Source organism: Monodelphis domestica, chromosome 2, assembly GCF_027887165.1.
Source record: "Monodelphis domestica isolate mMonDom1 chromosome 2, mMonDom1.pri, whole genome shotgun sequence".
NCBI classification, from domain to species: domain Eukaryota; kingdom Metazoa; phylum Chordata; class Mammalia; order Didelphimorphia; family Didelphidae; genus Monodelphis; species Monodelphis domestica.
Window position 1 is genome coordinate 271,471,452 of NC_077228.1, and position 20,770 is coordinate 271,492,221.

Sequence of the window (20,770 nt, forward strand, 5' to 3'; positions counted from 1 at the left end):
CTCTCCTGAGCCGGGGCTGCGCTTCTCTAATTGGGAGTGTGAGCCGGGGCTATTTCTGGAGCTGGCGCCACTCCAAGAGGGCGTGAGTTCGCGGCTGCTGCTCGGGCGGTTTTCTACCTTTCTCCCCCTCTCTTCTCCCTTCTTTTTCTTTCACCCCCACCCGCTCACCACCCTTTAAATAATTTTTATTTATTTATTGGGGGGGGGAGGGAATGCACGGGCCAGACCCGGCTTCCTGTCTCCTGCCTTCATTTTAAAAAAATTTTCTATTTATTTACCCCCCTCCTCTTTCCCTCACCCCTCCTCTTCTGCACTCGGCCCCCCCCCCCCGAATGTGACACATAAATACCCCGCGGGGGCCTGGGCGGCGGAGCACGCGGCCGGCGGTCTCAGCGCTTCTCTCCTCTCCCGGTTTCAGATCCGCATTTGCAACAAGCAGCGGCGGCGACGGCGGCGGGAGGAGCCCGAGCAGAGAAGCTTAGCGAGGTCATTCGCTCGCAGTCCGCGTTGCTCCCCCGCAACCCGGAGCTACGCACCCGAGCCGGCCCGCTGCCGGTGAGTGCCTGCGGCTTCGGGGAGGCCGCTGATGGAGGGGAGGGGAGAGGAGAGGAAGGGAAGGGGGCGGGGGGCGCTGCTGCCGCTGCTGCTGCGCGTGAAGGGGAGGGGGGCGGGAAGCGCGCGCGCTGCCGGCTTTATTCCCAGGCTCCCGGGCTGCGCGAGCGGCCGCCGAGGTGGGGGGGGGGGGCGCATTCGAAAAGGTGTGTGTGTGGGGTCCTCTTTGCGCGCTCCTGCCCCGGCTTTTAAAGGCGGAAACCCAGGCATTGGCCCTTGGGTAGAAGGGCTCGCGCGCCCGCAGGTACCCCCCGGTAGACTGGGACGCTAGGGTTCGGTTCTTTTAGCCTTCCCCCCCCCCCCCCCCCGCTTTCACCTCCCGCTCTGCCTGGTCGCTTTATGATAAGTATGGCTGTTTGCAAAGGATCGGAGAAACACCCCCACACTCCCCCCCAGGACATGAGGGGGGGGCGCTCTCTGGTAGCAAGGGCACGAAGGAGAAGCTGGAACTGGGAGGGGGAGAGATTGGGCACGTGCGTTGGGTTCCTGCCCATCCCCCCACGGGAGCGGAGGGAAAGGAAAGTCAAGGTAGTGAGGGAGGGAGGGGGAGGAGGGGCAATGGCCCCTACCCCCAGTTTGTGACCCCACCCCCTCCCCGAGGAGGCGGGGCTCCTGTTGGGTAAATGGGGCTTAAGCCTACCCATCCCCACCCCGCCAAGAGACTAGACCCAGCGGCTTGCTTGCTCTTCTCACCCCGGTCTCGACCAGGCCAGCCCTCCCGCCCCCACAAACAGGTTTCTCAGCTTTGCTGGGCCTTGTTGGAACTAGCCTTTTTGGCACCCCTGGTTTATTGGGGTTGGCGGTGTGAAGGGGCGCTCACCCCCGACACTGGATCGTTGTTTCTTCCTTCACCCCCAAAGGGCCAGGTAATCCCCGGTATAGAGAGGGTGGCTGGTTGTCTGTTGGGGGGGAGGGGTTTTGTAGTCACTGAGAAACAGTAGGCCTGGAAATGAGGTCCCCCGAAAGCTTTAGAAGCTGGCCCTTCAGGCCTCACTGCCAGGTTGGGTATGGCCTGGTTTCTACACAAGCCCAGCTTTGGGGGAGGAGGGGATGTGTGTAAGCCTCCCACCCAGGTATCGGGATTCCACCTGTAAAAAGGGAAGGGAGTCCCAGATTTGTGACTTTCAGCAAAGCCACTCTTCTCAGCCTGGGCCTCAGGTCTCCATCCGTAAAAGGGAGGGAGTTGAAAGGGCTTCATAGTGAGGGACCATTCCGAAGGACTCAAAAGTCTTCCAAGATATAGAGATGGAATGACTTCGTTTATCCCATCAGAATTGGACCTCCCTTTAGGTTTAAGGAACAGCCTGAGGAGCCTAGGCCATTCGTTTTGATTGGATTCTCCAGTCTCCCAGGAAGTAGACACACAGGTTTTGTGTGAGCCTCCCAAGAGCAACTGGGGTGGATTAAAGTTGCCTGGGCTATCATGGAATGGGTCTCTTGTGTTTTGGGAATGACTAAGCAGGAAGATCCTTGAAAAGGGGCTAAGACTAGGTTCCCATCCCCTTACTTCACCCCCCCAATTTTCCATCCAGAACAAGCAGGTGGTTGTGCCCAGAGTTGACTAAAAGGATGACTGGGTGAATTGCAGCTCCTGGGTGGGAACTTGGGGGAGGGATGGGGCAGATGGTCCAGATTTCATGTAAGTTGACCTCTCATTTAGCTGATTAATTTTGTTTAGTTTTTAACGGAAACCTGTGGTGTAATATAAGATTCTAATCACTGTCTAATTACAAAGCAAGGCAAACCACTAATTACAAAACAGGATAAATCACCAAACCACCTTGTTTAAAAGTATCTCAAAATCTGAAATGTTATAAAATAGAATAATTACCAATAAGGCAGAGATCTGCTGTTGAATTTCCCTAGGGCTGAAGGATGAGGGGGCTTCAGAACCCATTGAGATTAATTTACAAAATGTGTTGTGTTGTTTTTTGTTGTTTTTAATCTGTATATACATTGGGAGTGTGTACTGGAAAGGCAATTTTTAAAAAACTACTTGACACAAAAAAACTGGAGTTTCAAGAATATATTGGCATATCCTTTTGGGAAAGGGGCATATCTTCTAGTGGGAAAAAGTGCTGGTTTTGAAGTACAAACCTGGATTTGAATCTTGCCTTGTTCATAGGAGTGACTTGGATCAACTCTTTGAGTTTCAGTTCCTTATATATAGGCCAATATCCTTTGTATTTCTCCTATTTCCTCTTTATTATCTTATTTGATCCTTACTGTAATCCTGTAGGGATAAGCATTGCAAGTTTCCACTTATTCACATTTTATAGATGAAAGGAAACTGGTTCCCATCCAGGTGATGAGTGGGTGTTCAGGGGGGGACATTTGTGGAATTTACAGCAAATGAGAGCCTTTCCTGAAAGATTAATCCTGGGTAGACAAAAGCTGGGAATCTAACTTCCAAGGTTCCAGACCCTAGTCACACTATGTGACAGAGATCAATGGACATTTTTTAACAATGGTCTTCCCATCTATAACTTGAGGATAATAATGCCATATACAATACACACATGCCATATACATACACAAAAAAACTGGAGTTTCAAGAATATATTGGCATATCCTTTTGGGAAAGGGGCATATCTTCTAGTGGGAAATGGAGGAAATTTCCATGGAGGAAATATATTTTAAGTCTAGGGAAGAGAAATTCTCTTATAGGAACTATGGTTCCTTTCTTCAAAGTTCTAGGATTATATTAAAGAATAGGAGACAGAGTTGTAAGTTTAGATCCAAATCAGGAAGACTTGTTCATATCATTGTCTTAAAAATACAAATACGTACTGCCTGGATGACCCTGGATAAGTCACTTAACCTCAACAACTATCTTAAGATTTTCATTAGTAGAGGGAATTTTCTTAATCTTGGAGTTAGCTGTGCCAATGAAATCACAGGTCCAGCTCCTTTGTTGTTATAGGCTTTATGTTAATCCTGTGAAGTAGGTAGTATATTTTACAGATGAGGAAAATGAGACTTAGAATGGAAATGCTATTAGATGGGAAGATTTGAGACTAGAGCCTGTTTTCTGATTGGGCCTTCACTGAACCTTTCAGTTCTCTTATTGATTGCCTAATTGTGAAATGGTTCACCATTTTGCAGCAAGAGAAATCTTAGGTTTAATGTTTAGAAGAATTTACTAACTGATGGGCTATAAAGAGGGAAGAACTTTGAAAAGAGTTAAGAGTAATTCTGCCTGGAGGCAGTGAGGTGGCCTGGATTCCCTTGAACCAGATTTCTAGAACTTTCCAGAAGTTTTGAGTCTGAAATATTCCCTACTTTGTACACAAGGAGTGTTTGGACCTTTGACCTTATTTTGGAGATAGCAAGGTATAGAGAGAGGATGGGGAGGGTAAAGGAAACTACAAAAGGAGGGATCATAAATCTTATAGAGTCAGAAGGGAAGGGAATAAACATTTATATAGCAACTGTTATGCTAAGAGCTTTACAAATATTATCTCATTTGATCCTGACAATAAACCTGCCAGGTAGGTGCTGCTGTTCCCCTTTTACAGTTAAGGAAACAGGCACATGGAGATTGTGACTTGTCTAGGGTCACATAGCTGGTAAGTGGTGATGGATTTGAATTCAAGTCATTTTGACTTGAGGCCCAGAATTTTATTCCAGCTGTCCCTGAATAATTCTCAAATGTTCAGTGGCAGAAACTGGACTAGAACCCAAGATGATAAAGTCTTACACCCTCCAGTTTTGTTTTGTTTTAAAACCTTTACTTTGCATCTTAGAATTAGTGCTGAGTATGGGTTCCCAGGCAGAAGAGCTGTAAGGGCTGGGTAATTGGGTTGAGTAACCCTTAATTTCTGCCTTAAAATCAGTGCCAAGTATGGGTTCCAAGGCAGAAGGGCCATAAGGGTAAGCATTGGGGGGGAGGGGGGATGTAACCCTTACCAGAATTCTGTCTTAGAATTAATACTGTGTATTGGTTCCAAGGCAGAAGAGAGGTAAGGGTTAGGCAATGGGAGTTAAGTGACTAGGGTTACATAGCTAGGAAGTATCTGAGGCCACATTTGAACCCAGGACCTCCCATTTCTAGACCTGGCTCTCTACCTAGGTGTCCCCCAACTCCCTCACTTTAACAGATGGGAGAAGTGAGATCCCACAAGGCATAGGGGTAAGTAATAGGAGAAAGTGGGCTGCCAGGCTTCCTGTGCTCCATCCTCAAGGTGCTTTCTCAAACCCTAATTAGTGCTTCAGTTTCTTTTGTCCTGTGAGAGGGGCTTGGCTGAGGGAGGTAGTCTCCTAAGTGATGTTTGCTCTACTAATAACAACAAGCACAGTCTAAAGCTACAGATGCTCTGCTCTGTCTTTTCCCTCCTCTCCCCTCCCTCTCTTGCTGCTGGGCTAGGGCATCTGGGTGGCTCCCTACCTGGAAAAGCCAGGTTGGTAGGCAGGTTGTGCCTCCACTTCTGCCCTGGGCCCTGTGGGGGTGGCAAGCACCAGGGTTAGGACAAAGAGCCTTTCTGAGCTGGGAAGATAAGGCACAGATTAACTCCATCCTGGCCAGCCCCCACCGCCGCAGCTGGGATAGCAGACACTCCTGGGGAGGAGGCTTGGGTCAGAGCCAAGGAATTTCATCCTTAGGACAAGGGGAGGGAGGGAAGAAAGAATGAGAATGTCTTGGGCGCAGCAGAGGGGGAGTGGGGGGGGGGGCAAGGACGGAGTGGCAGGTGGCTACAAGAATTTTTTAATCTTTTTTTTTCCCCCCTGATTCTCCCCTACTCTTAGCACCCCACCCCCCTTACCCTTTATCACCTCTCATTAGAGAAGGGGGAAGATGAGTGAATCCAGTTCAAAGTCCAGCCAGCCTCTGGCCTCCAAGCAGGAGAAAGACGGGGCTGAGAAGAGAGGGCGGGGCCGACCCCGGAAACAGCCTCCGGTAAGTTTCACTGGACCCTCTGGGGCCCTACAGTAAGGATGGCCAAGCAGGGGACTGCCAGGTGCTTTTATTTTTCCCTTCTGGGAGTAAAACATTGGATTTGGAATCAAGAGGGCCAGATTCAAATCTAGCTCCCACTTGCATAACTTTGTGACACTTGAAAAGTGATTGCCCCTCTCTGAACTCCATCTATAAAATAGGCACTAAATCATGCCGTTTTTGTTATTCTATGAATATAGAGGCTTCGGTTATAGTTTTCTGTTGGGCCTGAGAATAAGTACAGGGTTATGCCACAATTTAACTGGTAAAGTGATTTTTTAAAAAATTGGTAACTGGGAGAGGTCATTCTGGTATACCAGAAAAATTGGGCAAGGGAAGAAAGGCTAATAGGCAGGGAGGTCATTCTGTCCTCTTCTTCCTTCATACCTACAGCTGTAATAAAGAATCTAAAGAAAGAATCTGGTATCTGCTATCTCTTGTTGAGGATGTTGGAAGAGTACTACCCAAAAATGGGGCAGAAGTACACAAAACCCAAGGGATCGTTTCTTAATCCCATTTGGGGCTCTTTTTTTAACCCTTACCTTCCATTTTAGAATGGGATATATTGTTTCCACAACAGAAGAGCTTTAAGGGCTAGGAAATATGGGGGTTAGGTGCCTTGAGGCCATATGTGAACCCTATCCCTAATCCTAAATGAATGACATTTCTGTTGGGAGTCTGGGGCTCCCAACAGCTAGGCCTTCTTGCTCCCCTTTTGTAACCTGAAATCAGGGTTGAATCTTAGTCTTCTTTTTGGTCCCAAGTCCCCCAGCCTCAGCCTTTTCATGGGAAGAGGAGAGAATGCAGATTTTTCTGTTCCTCTGACAGTTCTCCAGGGAAGGAAGATGAGATATAAGTGATAACCCTGTAAGCATCAGGATGGCTTTTTGGGGGTCAGGAAATGAGCCTTTGTCCTTGGGATAGATCCCAGGTGGCTTGTTCCTAGCCACAGCCAAAGTAATCTAACACCCACTCACTCTTCTTTGCCCACAAGCCTCTTTCTGGCCAGCAGTTAGGAAAATTGACCACTGGGATGGTAAGGTTTGGAGGTGAGGGGGAGAGAGGCCAAGGCACTGAGCTTGGAATTTGGGAAGACCTGAAATCTGGCTGCAGACATTTAGTAGCTATGTGACCCTGGGCAAGTCACTTCACCTATACCTCATGTTCCTCATTTGTAAAATATGGATAGTAGCCCCCCCCCCCCCCATCTCCCTCTTTCTCTCCCCCACCCCACCCCCCAGGGTTGCTATGAGGATCAAATAGCATTTAGTAATAAAAGCATTTATTTAGCACAGTGATTGGCATGTAATTGCTGCATAAATAAAATCTAGCTGTTAACTTGTGCTGCAAGTTACTCCTATAATCTGCTAGGTGATGGGTCACATTAAATGAGGCCCTCTATAATTCCCTAACCCCATCTGAGTTTGTTTGTTTTTTAACCCCTTACCTTCTATCTTAGTGTGTATTGGTTCCAAGGCAGAAGAACGGTAAGAGTTAGGGAGTCCAGCTAGGTGACCAGTCCCTAGGATCTCCCATCCCTGGTTCTGGCTCATTCCACAGAGCCACCTAGCTGCCTCTTGCACATGTGTCTGTGTGTGTGTCTGTCTGCACCCCCACTCCACCCCCATTTTCTTAGTAAAAGATACTGGAATGGTTTACTATTTCCTTCTCCAGCTCATTTTACAGATGAGGAAACTGAGGCAGGCAGGATTAAGTAATTTAACCCAAGGTCAGACAGGTAGGAAGTATCTGGGGCTGGATTTGAACTCAAGTCTTCCAGACTCCAGGCTTCTATACTCTATGGCACTGCTACCTAGCTAAAAGATGAACTGGCCAGTTGAAGCCCTTTAGGCATCTGCTAGTGTAGAAGTCCATTAAGGAAAACCCCACATGCTAGTAAAGCTTTAGGTAATTAAATCCAGCTTCCTTTCTGCCCTCTATTCCTCACCTGGCTCAGAGAAAACTTTGTGACCTATAGGTCAGGCAACCTTTGGAACCCATCAGTAAAATGGGAATACTGGCTATCTTGCAAAATCCCCACGCACTGTTATATGTGAAATCTTCAAGGGATTGAATTCCTAGATGAGAGAGGGCTTATGTGTGGGAAGAATGGAAGAAAGGGTTAGCCTGTGTTCCCCATACCGGGGAGGCTGCTCTGGCCCTGTCTCTTGCATCTGTTAATCCCCCTGGAGCATCCTTTCCATCTCTCCCTCCCTCCAAAACCAGCCATCCTAGTGGTCACCTTCCTTCTTCGGGGTGGCTGCTGTGGAGCAAAGGAGTTGGGTGTTGGGTTTCTTGGTCTGTGGCTATAAACAGCCCAGGCGACTGAGGAAACCATAGCTGGGACGCCCTTCCCTCATTGTCCATGCCTTATTCATGAGCTTTTTATTTCTCTTTGGCTTATGAAAATTTCATCAGCAAAGGTAGGGACCTCCAAGGTGGGGTCCCAGGCTTAATTTTCTTCCCTGAAGTGGGGAGGTGGTTTGGCAAGGCCCCAGAATTCTGGCAGAAGTAACTCTTGTCTTTCCCTCACTCAAATAAAGAAGTTAAATTTATCCATCCTCCCCTCTTTACCTTCATCCATCTTTTCCCCATCAGGGACTGGTAGAGAAATGTGAGGGAACAAACTGGACTGTGTGTAGGGGCAATAGACAACGGAGTAGAATCAGAAAGAATTTGGGGATCATCCATCACTTAAGGTGCTGCCCCAGGCAGAGAGCAGGCCACTTTTCTTCTAGAAAGCCTTTTTTTTTTTTAAATCTTTTTGCCCAATGTATAGATAATGAATCAGGCCTAGAAAGATGTCACCTCTGCCCTTCAGAGACCTTGGACCTCATAGGAGCTAGAGTAACCTAGAATTCACTTCCTTTTCAGAAGGGAAGAGGGAGAGAGTAGATGGGTGTTTTTGTCAAATCCATTTCACTTTATCTATAAAATGGATTCATTAACTTTCATGTTACTTACCTGTGATTCTTGTAAAGAAAGGTTATGACTTGCAAAGGGCTTCAGAAATGTAAAGAAATTGTGTGTTTGGTTGTCCCCTCTGTTGACTGTCCTCCTTCCTGCTCCGTCTTATGTCCCTCCAGAAGGAACCCAGTGAAGCACCAACTCCCAAGAGACCTCGGGGCAGACCAAAGGGGAGCAAGAACAAGGGGTCTGCCAAAAGCCGGGTAAGTTGCTGGGCCATGTGGAGGGCAGGTTTCCTCCATTTCGACAGCAGTTTGGGAGTAGATTAGGAGGAATTTAAGAGGTTTGGTCTTCTCTTTAGAGTGGTAAAGCAGTATCTTAGTGTAAGACTCAGTGAGGACTTGAGAAAGGGGCTGGAAGGAAACTGTTGGGTGGTGTGTGTCTGTCTGTCTGACCTGTCTTAGGGCAAGACACAACAGGATCTAGTCTGCTCTTGAGTAGGATGGAAATGGCTCAGTAGATACAGTGGTAGGCCTGGAAACTCCTGAATGTTCAAATCTTGGTTTGCTTACTAGCCATGTAAACCCTGGGAAAATCATTTACTCTCCATTGGCCTCAGTTTTCTCATCTGTAAAATGTGGATAAAAATAACAGCCTACCTCTCCCAGGGTTGTTAGTGAGGATCCAGTGAGAGCATTCAACCCTAGGAGCAGCTGGGTAGTTCATTGGACTGAGACTAAGCCAGGCTTAGAGGCAGGAGGTTCTACGGTTCAAATCTATTGAATACTTCCTAGTTGTGTGACTCTGGGCAAGTCACTTAAATACACAATATTGATTCTAAGAATTTTTTTTAAAAAACCCTTTATTAAGACTACTTAGGCTTTTTTTTAGACTTCATGATCCATAGCCCAAAAGAGAAATAGAAACATGATTAGTTAGCATAGAGCACTAGCCCTGATTCAGGGAGATCTGTGTTCAAATCTGCTCTTTGGCACTTACTAGGTAAGCTTTAAATAATTGTCCTGGCCTTCCCACATAGTAAGAGTGCACTATACATGTTGGCCATTATTAGTGGGAAAGGACACTGACTTTCCAACCAGAAGATTTGAGATTCTCATCTGTTAGTTGGGAATGTGTGCACTTTGGTTTCCTCATTTATAAAACGAGAAACAAAGAATACCTGTCTTTTTACCTCATTAGATCCATTTGTGAGAATCAGATGATGTAGAGAATAAAAAACATTTTTAAAGGATGATCTGCTATTAGCATTTTATAAAATAGCTTTTTCAAAACTTACCAACTTTTTTTTTTAAACCCTTACCTTCCGTCTTGGAATCAATACTGTGTATTGGCTCCAGGGCAGAAGAGTGGTCAGGGCTAGGCAATGGGGGTCAAGTGACTTGCCCAGGGTCACACAGCTGGGAAGTGTCTGAGGCCAGATTTGAACCTAGGACCTCCCGCCTCTAGGGCCAGCTCTCAATCCACTGAGCTACCCAGCTGCCCCGGAAACTTATCAACTTTTGTAAAAGTTCATAAAGCAAAAAATGGTTCATTGCTTAGAGTTGGGGAGAGAAGGGAGATTGGAGTTGGCTGGAGAAAAGCTTCAGTCCCCTTTTGATTCTGCTGGCATTGGGGAGAACCAGAGAATGATTCATCTGGGGTATAGAGGGAAGGGGAGGAGGAGGGTGTTCCATTCATCCCCCAGGAAATTAAATTATTGAGGGGGTGTTCAAGGAAGGGGGAGGGACCTCTAAAGAAGAGGCCAAACATATGGGGTTGGGGGGAGGACTGGTTGGCTTGTTTGAGAAGCTGTTTTTGCTTTATTTATTTATTTATTTTGGAGGTTCGACTCATATCCTCTGAGTCATGGGTGGAAGAAGCTTAGGGCTCTGGTGGGAAGAAAAAGGAGTGAGGAGGTGTTATGTGTGTTTAGATTAAATAGATAGAATGTTTAGTGCAGGGAGGGCAAGCCCTATCCTACCTAGGTTGGGAGAGCTTTCAGAGTTCTGAGTTATCCTGTGTAGATGGGATCAATATTCTATATCTGTGAGAAAATTGGAGCCTTTGCTCACTTGTTAAAGAAAAACTGCTTTGTTGACTTCTGGGTCTATTCCTTTTAGAAAACCACCACTGCACCAGGGAGGAAACCAAGAGGTAGACCCAAAAAGCTGGTAGGTAAAAGAGCTGCTCGAGTGAGAAAATGAGAGGGAAATGGTTGTCTGGGGCGTACCCAGGCACCTGCCTCTTCTAGGATCTGGCTTGGCCCAGGAAGAAACCTTGAGTAAAGGAATCTCCAGTACCAGTCTCCTAGATTTGGGCTCCTTATCTCATATTTTTTTCCCCTCACTCCTTTTAAGAAAATGTCATCCCCAATAGTCCTAATTTCCCCTCCAAGGATTGCCATGGCCAGTAAAAGTGAGGGAGCAGTGACTTGGGCACAGGTGGGGGACCTCTTGATTCGAAGAACAGATCATTGTGCTGCCCCACAAGGTGGCACTTAGCCCAAAGCCAGGCAGGCACTGGAGTCTCCTGGCTCTTCTTGCCTTCCTGCTTTCTGCCAGACCAGCCCCCTTCCCCAGGGTGGGGAGGTGGGGGGGGGGGGTGGAAGAAGAGAGACAACATCTGGCACACCTCCAGGAGTGAGTAACAGGAAGCGACTTGTTTTGGAGTCTCTGCCTGGCACGGGGGCCGCCCTGGGTCCGTGCGGTGTCCCGAATTCCCACCCTGTGAGTGTGCTTTAGAACTCACTTCCCTTTCCTCCCTCCACCACCAAGGTCAGTCCAGGGCCACCTCCTAAGCCCAGGCACCCCCCCAAGATAAGGACAGGAACAAAGGGGCCCGGCCAGGCTGCTCACCTCTTTATTTCTGCATTGCTACCACTGCCCGCCAGGGGAGGAGTCCCTCTGCCCTCCATCTCCTGTGTGCTTGCTTTTCCTAGTCTTCCCTGCCCAGGACGATTACTTCCTCCCCTTCCCTCCCCCACTGTAGTAGAGAGGAAAGAATGCCTGGGCGGGGGGAGCAGACTGGCTGCTGGGAGAGCCTGCAGGGCCGAGGGGAGGAGCCTGGGCTGGGGAGGAAGCTGCTGGAGTGAGCTCTGTTTTCCCTTTAAATTCCTCCTCATTTTATGAATGAAACCGGGCAGCAAGAGTGCTGAGTCATCCACACACTCAGCCCTGACTCATCCCAACCCCAGAGCATGGGGGGGGCTGGGTGTGTGTAGGGGGACCATTTTGTCGACCCCCCCAGCCCTGAGGCATGTTGGGTAGGGCCCTTTCCTCTAAGGAAGGATCCCACCTATTCCAGTTTCTCTTCTCTGCAGGAGAAAGAAGAGGAAGAGGGGATATCCCAAGAGTCTTCAGAGGAGGAGCAGTAACTGAGTCTGCTTGTATCTTCCTACCTCATCCCCCTCGATGAAGATGATGACAACGATGATGGCAGCAGCCCTTTCATTCTGGGACTAGACAGAAAAATGTTGATCTTTAAATCCCCATTTTTCTTCCCCCCCTCCCCCCTCACCTCTCTTCCTCCATTTGCCCTTCCTGGTCAGGGAAATAACGGCTCGACCCTGGAAACTACAACAACCCTGTGCTGGAGAGGGGAGAGGGAGGACTGGCAGTTGGGCACTTTCCCGACTCCCTATCCTCTCCCCCATCCATCCATCCATCCATCCATCCATCCATCCATCCATCCTTAGACACAGCCACCCTCCCCTTCCCAGGCCAGGGATTTCTTTTGTATGCCTCCTTCCCCGACAGGGCTAACCTTCTGACTTAGCTGCCAACACCTGTTTCTTTGGTCTGTGCCCCCTGGAATGGGACCCAGGTTTCTGTTTTCCTGCCTCCCTCCTTGTCCTCCCCAAAGGATTTGAGACAGGACAGAGATGGACAAGCTTCTTGATCTTAAAGAGCTTGCCTTATCTCTTGACTTCTGTCTGGGGTGATCCTGTGCCCTTCCTCCCCTTTTTTCTGCCTTCCACCTAGCCAAGATTGGTCTCAGGGTTGACAGCAGACTGAAGGGGAAGCTGATCCCTTCCCTTTCCCCCCTCATGCCCTCCCCACACTTTCCTTAGCATCAACTGGAATGGGGCTGGTCTGGATACAGGGAGTCGGCTCTAGGAGAAGTAGCCCAGGGAAGGGAGGAAGAGGGCCCGATTCACCTATTATTTCCTTGCAGCTCTAGAGATCTAGGGAGAAGGGGGACTTGACAATCCTATTAATTTCCCCCAATCCTGGGCTGGCCTGCCTTGGCCTATAATTTTAATTTTTTTTTTTTGCCTTTGGAATATGTGCTTTGCAAGGATTTTGTTTTCATCCTGGCCCTCCTACCCTATCCCTCATTTCAGAATGCCAACCCCTCCCCCTAGGAACTGGTTACATCTTCCCTCTGTTCACAATCTACCTCTGAGCACATTTTGTTGGTTTTGTTTTTACATTCTGTGGTTTCCAGACACCCCTCCATGCAGGTTCTTTGGTTCCCACATTCACCTGCCCATAACTCCCCCTCTTCCCCATCTACCCTGCTCATGCTCCCCAGATCTTTGCAAGGAAGGCTTGGTGGGGTGAGGAGAGAGGGGGATACCATGCCTAGTTTACTAAAAAGTGACATTGTTATGGAGGTGGGCCTCGGGAACTGCCCACCCCCACTTCTATCAGTCCTTCCTTGGCTAATCTTCAAGTTGGGAGGAAGGGAAGGAGGTCTAGCTGAAGTGGGGGGAAGGGATGGTCCTAGTCTGTTATGAGCCCCCCCCCCCACTCTGGTTTCCTATTTGCAGTTACTTGAATAAAAATAAATTCCTTTTTTTCTTGGACCAAAAGTCTTATTCTAGGGGGTAGGTAGGAAGCTATCCCAAGGGTGAGGTTTAAAACTTCCCAGGACTAATTTGGAAAGGAGACCCTGAAAGGATGTAGTTCGAGTTAGTCTTGCAACTTAACAATATGGTCTTAAATATTAGGGCCCTATTCTAGGGCCTTTCAACTCTTTCTCCCTAACCAGATCCATCTCCATCATACTCATCCACAAAACATTTTATTTACAAAATATATACTGTATAATATAAACAAAGCCATCCCCAGAGACAGGACTTCTACAAATCCCTCCCTAGGAAACCATAACCCAGCACCTGATAGCAAGGGCAAAGGAGCATGCTGGGAGAATACTTGGGAGGGGACAGGCTGCTCCATGTCCCTCCAATTTTAGGGTTGGCCAAGAGATGCTATGGGCAAGTCTGCCCAGAGAGAAGCACGGTAGTAGGGTCCCTTGGTGGGATAGAGATCCCAGGCTCCTCCATAGCCACGGACTGTTGTGGGTCCTACTGCTGGGTAAAGGATTTAGGGGAGCCTCTGGACAGAAATGAGCAACTTGAGCTCCTGTAACAGGCAGTGAGGGGCTTTTCCCTAGTTTATGTCTTCACATCCAACAGGGGCATCCGTTTGTGCTGGTAACTACTGTGCCAGCCGTGGACTACCTGTGAGGGAGAGAAGCAGGAGACCTTAAAACATTCCCCAATCATTCCCCGCCCTCACCAGCCCAGAATAAAAACTCAAGGCTCCCAACTGGGCTGACTGACACTCACCTTGGGATCCCCCACCTCACAGAGCAACTCCTGCTCAGCTTCATGCAACTCTTCTGCGGGGTCATAACTGTACATGGGCAGCAAGTGGTGCCGGAGCCTGTCCACCCTGAAAGGAAGGGGTCCCCCATTTTCCATTTCTCAGACCAAGAACCCTTTATCTTGGGCCCCCAAAAGGACTGAGAACCTACTAGGTACAATTTTTTTTTTAAATCATTACCCCCTGTCTTGGAATCAGTACTAACCATTGGTTCTAAGGCAGAAGAATGGTATGGGTTAAGTGATTTGCCCAGGGTCACATGACTAGGAAGTCTAGCCTCAGCCTAGGGCCTCTCTAGGTCTGGCTATCCAAGACTACGTCTTGGAGTCAATTCTGTGTATTGGCTCCAAGGCAGAAGAGTGGTAAGGGCTAGGCAACGGGGGTCAAGTGACTTGCCCAGGGTCACACAGCTAGGAAGTGCCTAAGGGCAGATTTGAACCTAGGACCTCCCATCTCTAGGTCTGGCTCTCAATCCACTGAGCTACCCAGCTGCCCCCCTCCTTTTTTTTTTAAATTTTATTTTTTAAAGCCCTCATCAGTAGGGTAAAACTAACCTGTCTCACGACGGTCACTGATAGCACACCTAGCTGCCCCTTACAATATACTTTCTTCATAGGCTGAATAAATTGAGCCAAACCCACTAAGGTAGAAAAGTAGTCAGATGCCCTTAAAGTATGCAAGAAAACAGACCAGTGGTGGTATGAGAGGCATACCTAAGCACTGATCATTGCTAATAATAGGCACCACTTATATAGCAATCCAAGGCTTGCAAATTACATCATGCACTAATTCTATAAAACAGGTGTGATGATAGATGGGGAAACTGAGGCACTGAGCAGCTGAATCAAATGCCACACCAGCTGTAAGGTCTGAGGTGCAACCTGAACACCAGTCCCCCAAGTAGTCTGTCCAGTGCGCCACCTAGCTGCCTAAATTCGAAGATTCCCCCTTCTTGCAGCAGGATGGCCGGCACCTGCCTGCCCCTCTAGGATAGGAAGAGCTCCCTGCTCCCTGGACCAGCACTTACCGCTTCTTCTTCTGGATGTACATCATCTGTAATAAAGAGAAGGGACACTGGGTGGTGGGCAGGGGTCTCGGCAGAAGGGTCCCCCCCCACCCCACTCCCAACTAAGAGATCCCTACACATCCCCTACAAAGAGGCTGAAAGGTAGAGCTTCTTACCACAGCCACCACCACCCCTACTAGGGTGATGAGGAAGAAGGGGCCGAGCACATAGCCCACCATGGAGTCGCTGACAGCCCTCGGGGCACTGGGTGCTGTCGTGTTACTCATCACACCAGCAGCCAGGGCAGGGGCAGGAACAGCAAGGAGTCTTCAGCATGGGGCACTTCGGGAGGGACACCTCCACTCGGGTCCCTGGGGTCAGGGGCACAAAAGTTCTCCATTTCACTCAGGGTGGGATTCAAACCTCGAACCCCTCCAGGAGGCTGACCTTGACCTCGCCCTTCCCCTACCTGAGGCCTCAGGACACTGTACAAGAACAATAATAATATTAACTCACATTTCTATAGGGCTTTCAGGTTCACAAAGAGCATTTATCCTAACTGCACAATGGGACCGGAAGGTGGTGCAAGGGGGGGAAAGGTAGGGCTTTAAAACAAATGCAAATAGCAAAATTTCCATTTGGACAGAGGAAGAAACCAAGGCCATATACCCAACTCCTAATTTCAGATACAATCCATATAGTAAGCCAGTCCACCAGATCTACCAAAGGAATGTGCCACACCTGGGTTTAAATCCCATCTGTGTGGCCTTAAGCAAGTCAGAAACCTCCCTGGGGCTTGGATTCCCATCTTTTAAAGGAAAAAGTTGAGATATCTAGGGTCTTTTCCACTCCTTAAAAATAGTTCCTCTTTGTTTCACCACCCACTTCAAACTCTTAGTTCAAGGAAATAGACATTTAGAAAGTACCTACTGTGTGCAGGGTTCTGTACTAATTTCTGGATTAGAAACAGCCCCAGCAGAGAAAGGGAAGTCCTGACTCCAAAAGTAAGAGGTGTTGGAACCCACTTGACAACGCACCTTTTTCCATCCTCCACCTTCTGGGACTGAGGCCAGACAGGGCTCAAGAAACTCATCTGACCACACCCAGAGGCTCCATTTTTAAGAGCACCAAATTCTTAACTCAGGATCGAAGTAGGGAGTCCCACCACCGAAAGCCACCTTCTTTCCCAACGGAAAATGGCAAAGTGTGACACACCCTTCATCCCTGCAAGGGACATCCCTAAGGAGCTCCCTTAGTGTCTTCAGCTGTCCCAACCCGACACTCGGGTCTGGGCAGGGTCAGGAAGAAGCTCCTTAGCTTCTATCTTTCCAATCCCTAAAATGCACAAGAGCAGGAACAGAAATTTGGGGCGGGCACAGAGTAGAGGGGATGATGTCACCATTTGGTGACACTTCCAAGTATTTCCCGTCATCTCCCCAGGGCCAGTAGCACCCCTCTTTTGACAAGAGATTGAGAGTCTTGGACAGCGAGGGGAGGGGCTTGGGGGATGGGCAGTATCAACGTGAACTAGCCCTAGCCCCAAGTTCTGAAGATGCTGAGGTTGCTAGGACCAGGTAGCATCACACTGGGATGGGAGCAACTCAGACCCAAGCAGTCAGTCTTCCAGGACAGCTCTAAGAAGCAACCTTTTACACCCATGCCCCGTCCCCGCTGAGCAAGGTGTCCGGAGCTGGTTCCCATATTCGAGAACATCAGGCCCAGTCCAAATATTTCCGCCTCCCCCAGTTCGTGCATGCGCCTAGCTTAGTCCTAGGGAACGTCCGCCTCCCCCGGCACCCAGGCATCCTTGGCCCTAGAGCCACTCCCCACAAAGGACACCAACTCAGCTTCCCCCAGTGCCTGCAGTCCCAGCCCCTTTGGATTCTGGGGGGCCCAGGTAAGAGGGAAATGGGGTGCAATGTTCCTGGAGAGTTCCTGGAGGGCAGCTGCCTCTTGCCCAGCCAAGCCACTGCACTCCGGGGCACGAGCACCGAGCCCGCACTCTGCAGTCCCCCGGGCACTGCCAAGCGGCCTTACCTCCCGCGGCTGCGGCCCCGGCTTACACGGCCTCCGCAAGGCTGCAAGCAAGGACCAACCCCCCCAACCCCTGGCCCCCCCACCCCGGAAGCGGCCAGAGCAGCGCGTGACGCTAGGGCCTGGGAGAGTAGGCGGGGCCTTGGAATCAGGGAGTAGCCAATCCAGAAGGAGGCGGTGGGAGGGGCTGGAGGGGGAAAAAAACACGGCCAATCCCGAATAGCAGGAGGGGCGGAGTCCCCAAACCGCCAATTACAAGAAAGAGAAAGCAAGGGGCGGGACCAACTTGCTACGGAAGAACGGAAGCGGAGGGCGTGGCCGGGAGCGGCAAAGGCTAGAACGAGACGTCAGGGGGCAGCAGAGGGCTACACAGTGGGGGAGGGTTAGGGGAGGGTCAAGGAGGAAGGGAAGGGGCGTAGAGGAGAAAATAAATCTATTTTCCCAGCATCCTTTGAGGCTGGCATAGAAAATGGAGAACTTATGGCGTTCTTTCCCCAGCTGTCTCTAGGATACCCCGGATCCTTCCCTAGATGTCATGGCGGCTTAGAAGCTGTTAGAATCCCTGAGAAAGAGAACTCCGCTCAATCCTCCTCTGCCCCTTCTCTTCCTTCCCTCCCTCCCTCCCAAGTACTTTTTACTTTTTAAACTAAGTCCCCATGGCTACACAGCAGCGCCCAAAGCTAATTAGACCTTAATCGGTCCTCAATGGAGCGGGGAGAATTTAGGGTTCCATTTCCTTTGACCAAGCCCTTTGGCATAGAGAGAGATACTCCTTTTCCTTCCCTATACACTATTAAGGAAGGATTTGGGAGCAGTTCCTGGATGGGCTACAGTCATCAATTCGCTCTTTCCATCTGCTACATCCAGGAAGGATAGAGGGCAAAGCAAGGAATGAAAATAATAGTTTATATTTATGTAAATTCATTATAAATTGATTTGTATTAGAGCTGGAAAAGGTCCTTAGAGGTCATCTGTCCTTATCCAGCATTTTCATTTTATGGTTGAGGAAGCTAAAACTCACATAGAGTACTTTCCAGAAAGTACCTCATATTCCAGTAGTGCCTTAAAAATAAACAAGAAAAAACCTCTTACCTTCTGCTTTAGTAATAACTTCAGAAGGGCAAGGACTAGGCAACTGGGATTAAGTGATTTACCCACATATCTAGGAAATGTCTGAAACCTTCTGACTCCAAGTCTGACTGTCTATCCACAGTACTACCTACCTTCCCTTATCATAGGATTTTAACAATTTGAGAGACTGGGCAAGTTGCCCATTTTATAAAATAGTCCCAGATAATGAAGAGGGCTCTATTAAGACTATTCACCAAAAGGATTTATTAATAGTCCATAAGAGAGTTGGGCTTTCTAAAGAGCAGGAGGCTAGAACTCACCTAGGCAAAGGCAGAGGAAAAGAGATTATCCATAACTGACCAAAGGCTTTCTCCCTCACCTATAGTCCCTTGAAGGCAATGCATTCAGTGAAGGAGGCTGTGTATTATTACAAGGCAAGAAAACCTTTGCTGCCCCAAACTACTAGAGAGACTTTTAGGGTATAGACAGATTCAACCCACAGAGCTTGAACATACTGATAGCCAACCTGAGATGGCTGCCAATCCAGCTGTAGACACACAAGTCTATAATGATCCTCACAAAACACCCAATAGCCTGAACCAACTATTAACTGTTACAGGAACTGAGCAATCTCGGCCTAACAAGAGAACTAAGTCTATTAGACCAGTTACTAAGCTAAATTATGATCGTTACAGGTAAATCTGAGGATATAGTCACATGTCTATGGGCAGCAATAACAGAGACTACTCATGTGAAAAGGACCTTTTGTATAATTGCATATATTTGCTATTGTTTGTGTGAATTACTACATGCTTGAACATGCTCTCTTTTTATTTTGATGTACTGTTAATGAATGTGTATCTCTTTTATTTCAGTTTCATTAATACTATTGGTTGGTTACCTGTGAGGCCAGGAAAACAATCCCTGTGGGATTTTAAAAAATTTTAATTAATTTTAAATTAACATTTATTTTTAAATTAATTTTTATTTTTTGTTCAATTATATATAAACAAAAAATTTTAACATGCTTTTAAAATTTTTAGTTCCAAATTTCCTTCCCCTCCTTAAAAAGGGAAGCAATTTGAGATATATTATACATGTACATATTCTTTTGACTATGTTTTCTACTATGGTTATGCTATAGAAATGTTTATTAATTTTTGTATACTGCTTATAGTTGAGCTTTATTTTCCATATGAGCCGATCGATAGCTTTGTCTTCTTAGCCACATTTATTGCTTTTTTCAAAATATTTTTGAGTCCTAGCTGTCAGCCTATATGTTAACTATTCTTCCCAGCTTTAGCCCATCTGCCAATTTGATAGTGTCCACTATGCTTTTATCCCATTCATTGATAAAAATGTTAAGAGAAAACCAGACATACTGATTCTTGGGACCTTCTATTGGAAATCTTGTAAAAATAAGTATCAAACAGTTAATAAATATTCTTTAGAGTTGATCATTCAATGGGTTCCAAGTTCGCGTAGTTGTGCTTTCATCTAATTTATATTGCACAAGAGATTTTGTCAAATACTTTGTTAAAATCCAGGCAATGCCCAAAATATTTCCTTAATCTTCTAATCTAATAACTCTGACAGAAAATGAAATTAGGATAATAATACTGCATGATCTTTTAAAAAATATTCTGAATTTAATACCAAAAGAAGATTGTACAACTAGGTCCCAATGAGTACAAATGATTAATTCTGTGAAGTGGTTGCCGTATTCAAATTCCCACTGCATTTTTCATTGGGTTGGAACCAATTACCATTTTTGATATAATTATAATTTCAAACTATTAATTTAAATATATGAAACCACCCCACAGGACTAATTATTCATATTTATCAGGACTTACCTCTATGAAATAATGAATCACTATTGTGGAAATCATTTGTTTTTCATTTTAAGTATATAATTAAGTTTGATATACAATTTTCCAAGCTGTCCCACTTTCTGTATTTCCTTTCAGCCTTTTGTTCCATTAAATGTTTTAGTGACCTTCTCTCCTTTCTTCCTCCCTCCCTCCCTCCCTCCTCCCTCCCTTCCTTTCTTTCTTTCTTTCTTTCTTTCTCTTTCTTTCTTTCTTTCTTTCTTTCTTTCTTTCTTTCTTTCTTTCTTTCTTTCTTTCTTTCTTTCTTTCTTTCTTTCTTCCTTCCTTCCTTCCTTCCTTCCTTCCTTCCTTCCTTCCTTCCTTCCTTTCTTTCTTTCTTTCTTTCTTTCTTTCTTTCTTTCTTTCTTTCTTTCTTTCTTTCTTCTTTCTTTCTTTCTTCTTTCTTCTCTTTCTTTTCTTTCTTTCTTTCTTTCTTCTTTCTTCCTTCCTTCCTTCCTTCCTTCCTTCCTTCCTTCCTTCCTTCCTTCCTTCCTTCCTTCCTTCCTTTCTTCCTTTCTTCCTTTTTCTTTCTTTCTTTTTCTTTCTCTTTTCTGCCATTTTTGGGCAACTTCCTCCTCCTCTGCACCGAGGAAAAAAAAAAGAAAAGAAAAATTCAACCCTTGTCATAAAGATAGGTAATAAAGCAAAACAAATTGCCTACATTGACAATTTCTGAAAATGCACAGTAAGACCATGTATTATTTTTAATGATTATTTATTTAGT

General features: G+C 47.1%; 2 protein-coding genes across 8 annotated transcripts; one reads left to right on the plus strand and one right to left on the minus strand.

Moving 5' to 3' along the window:
- The first annotated feature begins 418 nt into the window (after nucleotides 1-418).
- On the plus strand, nucleotides 419-13,262 carry HMGA1 (high mobility group AT-hook 1). Of its 4 annotated transcripts, none has more exons than XM_007483696.3 (5): nucleotides 419-555; nucleotides 5,359-5,509; nucleotides 8,635-8,718; nucleotides 10,576-10,626; nucleotides 11,775-13,262. In XM_007483696.3, the coding sequence occupies exons 2-5, from the start codon at nucleotides 5,408-5,410 to the stop codon at nucleotides 11,826-11,828; spliced, it is 291 nt and encodes a 96-aa protein (XP_007483758.1). In that variant the 5' UTR covers nucleotides 419-555; nucleotides 5,359-5,407; the 3' UTR covers nucleotides 11,829-13,262. The 4 variants fall into 4 exon arrangements, with proteins under 4 accessions (XP_007483758.1, XP_016286481.1, XP_056674032.1 ...); XM_016430995.2 differs by having other exon boundaries at nucleotides 425-555; nucleotides 5,396-5,509; XM_056818054.1 differs by lacking the exon at nucleotides 419-555 and adding an exon at nucleotides 1,278-1,478 and having other exon boundaries at nucleotides 5,396-5,509.
- A 199-nt stretch (nucleotides 13,263-13,461) lies between these two features.
- Nucleotides 13,462-17,278, minus strand: SMIM29 (small integral membrane protein 29). 4 transcript variants are annotated; one of them, XM_056818056.1, is made up of 6 exons: nucleotides 17,108-17,213; nucleotides 16,108-16,405; nucleotides 15,247-15,441; nucleotides 15,092-15,117; nucleotides 14,028-14,133; nucleotides 13,462-13,919 (listed from the first exon to the last, which is right to left on the minus strand). In XM_056818056.1, exons 3-6 carry the CDS (start codon nucleotides 15,355-15,357, stop codon nucleotides 13,854-13,856), a joined length of 309 nt encoding a protein of 102 aa, XP_056674034.1. In that variant the 5' UTR covers nucleotides 15,358-15,441; nucleotides 16,108-16,405; nucleotides 17,108-17,213; the 3' UTR covers nucleotides 13,462-13,853. The 4 variants fall into 4 exon arrangements, with proteins under 4 accessions (XP_056674034.1, XP_056674033.1, XP_007483761.1 ...); XM_056818055.1 differs by having other exon boundaries at nucleotides 15,247-15,555; XM_007483699.2 differs by lacking the exon at nucleotides 16,108-16,405 and having other exon boundaries at nucleotides 17,108-17,278.
- Nucleotides 17,279-20,770: the final 3,492 nt, after the last annotated feature.

Excerpts from the sequence above, each read along its gene's own strand:
- HMGA1 (XM_007483696.3), top strand. The coding sequence starts at position 5,408 with ATGAGTGAATCCAGTTCAAAGTCCAGCCAGCCTCTGGCCTCCAAGCAG. Across the intron at positions 5,510-8,634 it reads GACCCCGGAAACAGCCTCCG|AAGGAACCCAGTGAAGCACC; the intron begins GTAAGTTTCACT and ends ATGTCCCTCCAG. Across the intron at positions 10,627-11,774 it reads GAGGTAGACCCAAAAAGCTG|GAGAAAGAAGAGGAAGAGGG; the intron begins GTAGGTAAAAGA and ends TCTTCTCTGCAG.
- SMIM29 (XM_007483699.2), bottom strand. The coding sequence starts at position 15,357 with ATGAGTAACACGACAGCACCCAGTGCCCCGAGGGCTGTCAGCGACTCC. Across the intron at positions 14,134-15,091 it reads TACATCCAGAAGAAGAAGCG|GGTGGACAGGCTCCGGCACC; the intron begins GTAAGTGCTGGT and ends CCTTCCTTTCAG. Across the intron at positions 13,920-14,027 it reads GTGAGGTGGGGGATCCCAAG|GTAGTCCACGGCTGGCACAG; the intron begins GTGAGTGTCAGT and ends TCTCCCTCACAG.